Genomic DNA, 6,837 nt, shown 5'->3' on the forward strand with positions numbered 1-6,837 from the left:
GGACTATGTAATGTAAAGTGTACATTGATTTAGAAATTGCCCCTTGCACACAGATGACAAGTGGTAATCTCCTAATTATCTCCTAAAAACACATTAATGACCATTTTAATATTTTATAGTTTATAAAGAAAATAGAGTTGGAGTGTCTTAAAGCTGCAGCGAATTGTTTTAACATATTATTGCATGTTTACCTGCATGTCTGGGAAGGTGGTCTTTTTGCAGAAATCTAACACTCTGTGACACTGCTTTATGTGCTTGCTTCACCACTTTTTGTATCGTCCTATGTACATGTCTTATATATGTCATTTCATTAACTGTCGTACTTTGTTGCTGCATTAATCACTTACCAATCAGACTGGGGCAGAGACCCACCTTCCCTGCCGTACAAAAGCCATTCAACCCTCAATCTGACCAGTATGGGTACCAAACTTGCAGGTTCTCCTGAGAATAAGTGGATTGATGCAAGTTCTAGGGGGAGTAGGTCCCCAAACTCCTCCCTGAGAAGCAAAGACACAGACTCTGGAAATGTAAGTAGATTTTAACATCAGGGTATGTTTTTGGATAGTCTGCCACATATGAGGAAATCTTTTGCAAACAAATATGCCATATCCTGAGTAATATGCAGCTACAATTTTTTTGGTCCATGCACTTTCTTGGGATTTAAGGTAGCAAATGTCAATTTAGCTCCCTGTCACCATTTTGTATGCCGGTGAAGGGAAAGCAACTTCTTGCTAACCACAGTTTTAAATCCAAATCAAATCTTAAATTTTTTTTTCTAATGGAAAATATTTTTGTCTAGTGAGTGGTATAATATGTTTAATTGTGGTAAATGGAACTACAAGCTCCTATCCCTTACAGCCAAAGAAGGTGCCATCTCAGCCTCTATATGAATTGCAGTTACCATGGTGCTCACATGTGATCAGCTGTAACACCAGCCATTTGAGGGCTTAAAGGTTTGGTTGAGTGCTGAAATAAGCACACTGGCAACCTTGGACGTTGGCATGGGAGACATTAAATTGGTGAAAAAAGTTCCTATTTAAAGAAGAACTCCAGGATTTTTTAAAATTAACCCTTGCATTGAGGTTAACGCCCACACTGCAAGCGTTAATTGTTTGTGTCTAGGTTAAAAAAAAGTTATGCTTGCCCAAAGCTCCAAGCTGGCTTCTTAGACCAGTCCTTCCACTGTCTCTCCCCCTCCTTTGCAGTGGTCTAAGGTCCTGTAAATCAGTGCTCCCCAACCTTTTTATCGCCGCGGACCGGTCAACGTTTGATAATTTTACCGCGGCCCGCTGAGGAGTGCAGATGGGGGCAGCGGGGCTGGTTTTCATTTATTCAATTTTTATTTACTTTGGAAAAATTTTATTTGTTTTGTTTTAGTATTTTTATTTTTTACATTTTTATTATTTTGTTACATTTTTAATATTTTTTACTATTTTTTTTTAAACTTAACTGTATTGCTATTACACTGAAATTTGGATAATAGCCCTGCTAATGCGACATAGGGATAGAGCACTGCACATAGGACCTATATTTAAATATGATTTAAAGCTTGAGGAACACAAACAGTAAAGACTTATTATATCATATTTGGTATTTTTGTTTTATTATTTTTACTTTATCGCCTTTTTATTTTGTTAGGTTTTTAATATTTTTTTTTAACTATTTATTTTTAAACTTAACTGTATTGCTATTACACAGGGGTTAACAAATCCCCCGTGTGATAACATTTGGAGGTGACAGGTACACTTTATTCAACCTGTCACCTCCAACACAGGAGTTCTAGCAGGCACTGTTGCTAGAACTCCTGTGTGGCAGGAACGAGCAGCAGCCGCTGAGGACAGAGGCTGAGGGAGGTGACAGAGCCTGTCACTACTCCACACCCCCCGCTCTGTCCCCGCGCTCCATGCTCTGTCCCCGCTCTTAGCGCTCCACGCTCTGTCCCCGCCCCCCGTTCTTGGCGCCCCCCGCTCTCAGCGCTCATTTAAGAAAAAATAAACCAGCCCTGCTACTTGTCCGTAGCAGGGCTAAAACAGTGTAAAAAGCACTTGCCCGGAACTACATGTCCCGGGCGTCGGGCGATACGAATTCCACACCCCTGTTAATGTTCCGTGGGCGGCCCGGTACCATTTGATCCACGGACCAGTACCGATCCGCGGCCCGGGGGTTGGGGACCACTGCTGTAAATCATAACACCTATACACAGTGTATAGACATGAGGGCGCTGAGGAAAAATTTACAATTCTGCAGGAAGGAGGAGACGGGCTGCAGAGAGCGCCATGACACTGGCCGGCTCAGAGCTTCGGGTGAGTTTATCTCTGTTATTTTATTTATCGATATATCGGCCGCCAAAACATATCGGACGAAAATTGCACTTTTAGCATAATGCCGAAAGAACTATGATTCGGCCGATAAATCGGCGCATCCCCGCTGGGCGCTGCTCTGTGTTCCAGGGGGGAGAAAAGAAAGTAACTGCTGGCTGAGCGCTCCAGGACGAGAGCGCTGTGAGCGGCCGTCTCTCCTCCCACACCGCTCAGCCGCCTATCACAGTCCGGCAGAGCGGTGTGTGGGCGGAGACAATGCTGTCACAGGAGGCTGAGCTCCCTTCCCTGCTCGATCAGCCTCCTGTGACAGCGTGTCAGAGAGGAGAGCGAGCACAAACACTCAGTGATCGCTGAGTGTTTGTAGATAATTGAGGACATGGTATGTTAACTATATCAATTATGAATGAATGGAAGAGATCTACTCCGCCTCATGTTCATTCATAGTTGTAGTTATAGTAAACATACCATGTCCTCATGTTATCAATAATTTTAAAACATTTAAATAAAACATTTTTGGTATCGGTTTCGGCCTGACTATATTTTTTTTGTTTCGGTTTTAGAATTTCCATTTCGGTGCACCTCTAATTTTATCATTTAGATGCAAACAAGCACTTGCGGGGGGTAGCCCCATTGCAAGGGTTAATAAAAATCCTGGAGTTCTTCTTTAAGATTAAACATATTTAAAGTGAAACACACATGCAATACGGTGCACTTTTGAACAGCTTTTATTTGGTCTAGAGTAGCTCTATTTTCATTAAAGCACTAACCGTTGGTTCCTTAACATCTGTTATTACATAAACCATTTCTTATAAAATGAAAAAATGTTACATTTATAATAATAGAGTGGACTATATGCTGCCCTCAGTTCTAGTTGACAGCTGAGACTTGTTTAGGACAACTGTTCAGTACAGTGTTGTCTTTTAATCTATGATAGTGCATGCACTTGCATTTCTGTTGAGGATCTTTCCTCCAGTAGTTAATATTACAGACCTTTTCTGTAAAGTATGCATAGGTGGCATGCAATAGCTATAATATTGATAAAAGCAATGTATGTACAACATTAGTGGATGAATTAGTGGATATTTTTACCCATGTATGTATTCTTTTTTGCATCTGCCAATAACTATAAACTAGATAACATGCAAACTACTTTTGTTTAGGGTAAAGAGACAAAACAAGTGAACGGTCTGAAAGATAGTGTGGATTCTAAACCAAAAGGTAATGCATTGTTAAAGTAACTGTTGTGTGTTATGCTTTCGCCATTTTTTCAACGTAGTGTTTTTGCTGTTCATTGTAGAAGTTGATGTACATCTATCTATTTAAATTGGGTCCCTGATGATTTCATGGTTTGAGTTACCAGATATGAGTTTTGAGTATAGATATGTAACCTGGATCCAAAACTGTACAACAGGTTCTTAGTGTTTCACTGTATATAAAGGTGTTTTGTATGTGACAGTGATCTCCAGCATTCTTCCTCAAGCTTTTTGTGGTACGTACAGACTGTTCTTGGGTTACATTTTTACAGTTTTACCCATTTTGATATAATCAGTACTTCATTTTTGATGTATGATAAAGTGGTTGTAAGATAAATAGAAGAGAAATATATTTTAGGTTATGATGCAAGGTTGCAGGGTCCAGGGTAATTGCTGGAATGTTTGATAATCATCATGATATAAATTACATTAAAGTATAATTAAATAATTTTTTTGCATATATCTACTGCTTGCTAGTTGTAGATATATGCAAAAACATAAAAAAAAGTTACTAAAAAGGGTTTTACTTGTCTCTGCCGCCCGCTCCTGTTCGAAGATCTGAAGATTCTTGAACAGCCGTGCACGATCATGGGGCGGGCGCATGCGCAGTAGAGATCTTTGGCCGGGAGAGGAGGAGAGAGAGAAGGTGTAAAGGTGCCCATACACCTTACAATTATCTGCAGATTTTCTGTGGTCAGATGGAAAAAGTGCAACAGATTGGCCCAGGTGGAGATTACCCCATCCACACAGTTAAGTGTAGATGGAGGAATCTGTTGCACCTTTTCCATCTGACCACAGAAAATCTGCAGATAATTGTAAGGTGTATGGCCAGCTTATGTCAATGCACTCAGCCCGGCAGCATGCGCACACACACACACACACACACACACCACAGACTCCGTGGGTCAGGAAGACACAGCAGTCAGCGCTGGGTCAGAGACCGGCACCAGCGTTGGAGGGATTGCTGAAAACTACAGGAAAGAAGATGATGATCGGATCAAGAAGCATCATTTAAGGTAAGTCCTTAAAGCAGCGTGTGTGATATAGATGTAGTATCTGTGACAATGTACATCGGTGAAAACTTTCTAGATGAATAAAAAAAGTTTGTTAATTTTTCTGATTACTGTAAATAGATCATAGGTTAATGACACACCATGTCTCTGCTGATCAATTAAACAAGTCAACTATATAATTGAATATATTTCTTCTCTTATTCTTTCACTCCTAGTGTTTTTCCCATGTGCCTTGTTTAAATATCTCATGAGTTTAAAGTACAAACTGATACTCTTTGTGAAGAGCCATCAGACAGATCTTGTTGCACAGGGAGGTTGAATTCACCCTCTGGAACACCTTTGTGTGTTCTTCAGTGTGTTTCACACAATATGCATGTGCAGTTTGTTGTTTTTTTCTTTCATCCGTATTAGTGGAAGTTATTAATACAAATAACTTTTAAGGTTCTAAAAATGTATTTTTGTTGGACTGCTGAGCCCTTCTTGGACAGTGTTCGTGAACAATGTTTGAGTAGTGATGATTGGATCAAGAGTATCAGTGAGAGTTTCGATTTGCCTGAACGTTTGAATTCAGTTCTCGCTGATCTGTGGAGAAATATACAATTTAGGGAACCATGTAATGGTGAATATGAATTGCATTACCATTCACACTCTGGACAAATCTGCATGCATATATTTAGGAGAATCAGAGTGCTGTGCTGCTCAAAACATACAAAATATTACCACAATAGTGAAAAGTAACATTGTTCAATGCAGTGATCTAACACCGACTTGTGGACAAAAATAAATATCCTCTAAAAGAACTATGGGGTAAGTGTTTTTCCCCATAGTTCTCTTTAGGGTCACCGGAGGACATATACTAACCACCTCCCGTGACCCAAAGCTCAGTATATCGCGCGCATACTGTGAGTGCCACAGCCGGGACAGATCCCGACACTGTCGAGATCCACCCAGTTGTGTGAGTGACAGCGGGCTCTGCCTATCTAGAGGCAGAGCCAGCTGTGCCCGCCTCCACCCCTGTTCTTCCTCCACTCAGCGCTGGAGGATCGAAGGGAGGGAGCGGTGACTGACTATCGGGAAGTGAGCGGATCGGCAGCATGTTTCTGCTCACTTACTGATCAATAGAGCCAACCTGTTACCTTATCACAGGTCAGCTCACAGGCAACCACTCACCTCATAGATCTCCTTTTAATTGTGACAGTCCACAATTGTTACAAAGTCTCCACATGCATGATAGAGAACAACCCCGTGAGTCTGTGTTGACATAAATCTGTGCTATTCTGTGCAATACAGCAAAGAGAGGTTTCCACCATCCTTCACATATGCATGTTCCACCAATCCGTTCTTTAAAAAAAAAAAACTCCCTCTCGTGAATTTCTTTCGTTCAGAAAGCTGCTCACCTTTTTTGTTCAGACCGATTTTTATAAATGGTCCTACCACAGTGGGTCCCTCTTTGCCCTCTGGCACTCAGAGGTACAATCCTCACCGGCCGGATACTGCTTAATTCAAGCCTCCTGTGTTCCCAGGATACTCATGCAAGGGGTGAAAAGCAGATCATAGTGCACTATGTAGCAGAAATAAACAAAACCTTTTAATTTAAGATGTACACCTGGGCGGAGATTGGTAGCACTGTGTGGAAGCACAAACATCTGTGGAGCCTGGATGGTGATCATCTCCCTATATTATACTGGGATTACTGCCCTGTTAAAACCTTTTATTTAAAATATACTCACAAATGAAAAAAAATATGATTTATTCTTACGAAGTCACAGAGAGTAATAAAAACTTGGAGATATTTGCTCTCCCCAAATCTTTCCAAAACTAGGACAAAAACGGTTGTAGCCGGTATTCAGTGCTAAGGTCTGCACCCATAGTAGGTTGCAGTGTCTCTCAGTGGTGACTGAAGCCCTTGTTAAAAAAAAAGTGCGTGTATATATAGATAGATATAGATATGTGTATATATGTGTGTGTGTATATATAGAGAGATGGAGAGATAGAGAGATGGAGAGATGGAGAGATAGAGAGATAGAGAGATGGAGAGATGGAGAGATGGAGAGATAGAGAGATAGAGAGTATATATAGAGAGATAGAGAGATGGAGAGATAGAGAGATGGAGAGATAGAGAGATAGAGAGATAGATAGAGATAGATAGAGATAGATAGAGATAGATAGAGATAGATAGAGATAGATAGAGATAGATAGAGATAGATAGAGATAGATAGAGATAGATAGAGATAGATAGAGATAGATAGA

At 40.6% G+C, this 6,837-nt stretch overlaps 1 protein-coding gene across 1 annotated transcript in view; it reads left to right on the top strand.

Moving 5' to 3' along the window:
* The window catches only part of LMO7 (LIM domain 7), a 152,099-nt gene that overhangs the window by 124,159 nt on the left and 21,103 nt on the right, over nt 1–6,837 (top strand). The window contains exons 19-20 of the mRNA XM_018565316.1: nt 436–531; nt 3,486–3,539. Of these exons, the coding sequence (XP_018420818.1) occupies nt 436–531; nt 3,486–3,539 (150 nt within the window). The remainder of the gene's footprint in view (nt 1–435; nt 532–3,485; nt 3,540–6,837) is intronic.

Source organism: Nanorana parkeri, unplaced genomic scaffold (genome assembly GCF_000935625.1).
Source record: "Nanorana parkeri isolate BGI_ZX_2015 unplaced genomic scaffold, ASM93562v1 scaffold833, whole genome shotgun sequence".
Lineage (NCBI taxonomy): Eukaryota > Metazoa > Chordata > Amphibia > Anura > Dicroglossidae > Nanorana > Nanorana parkeri.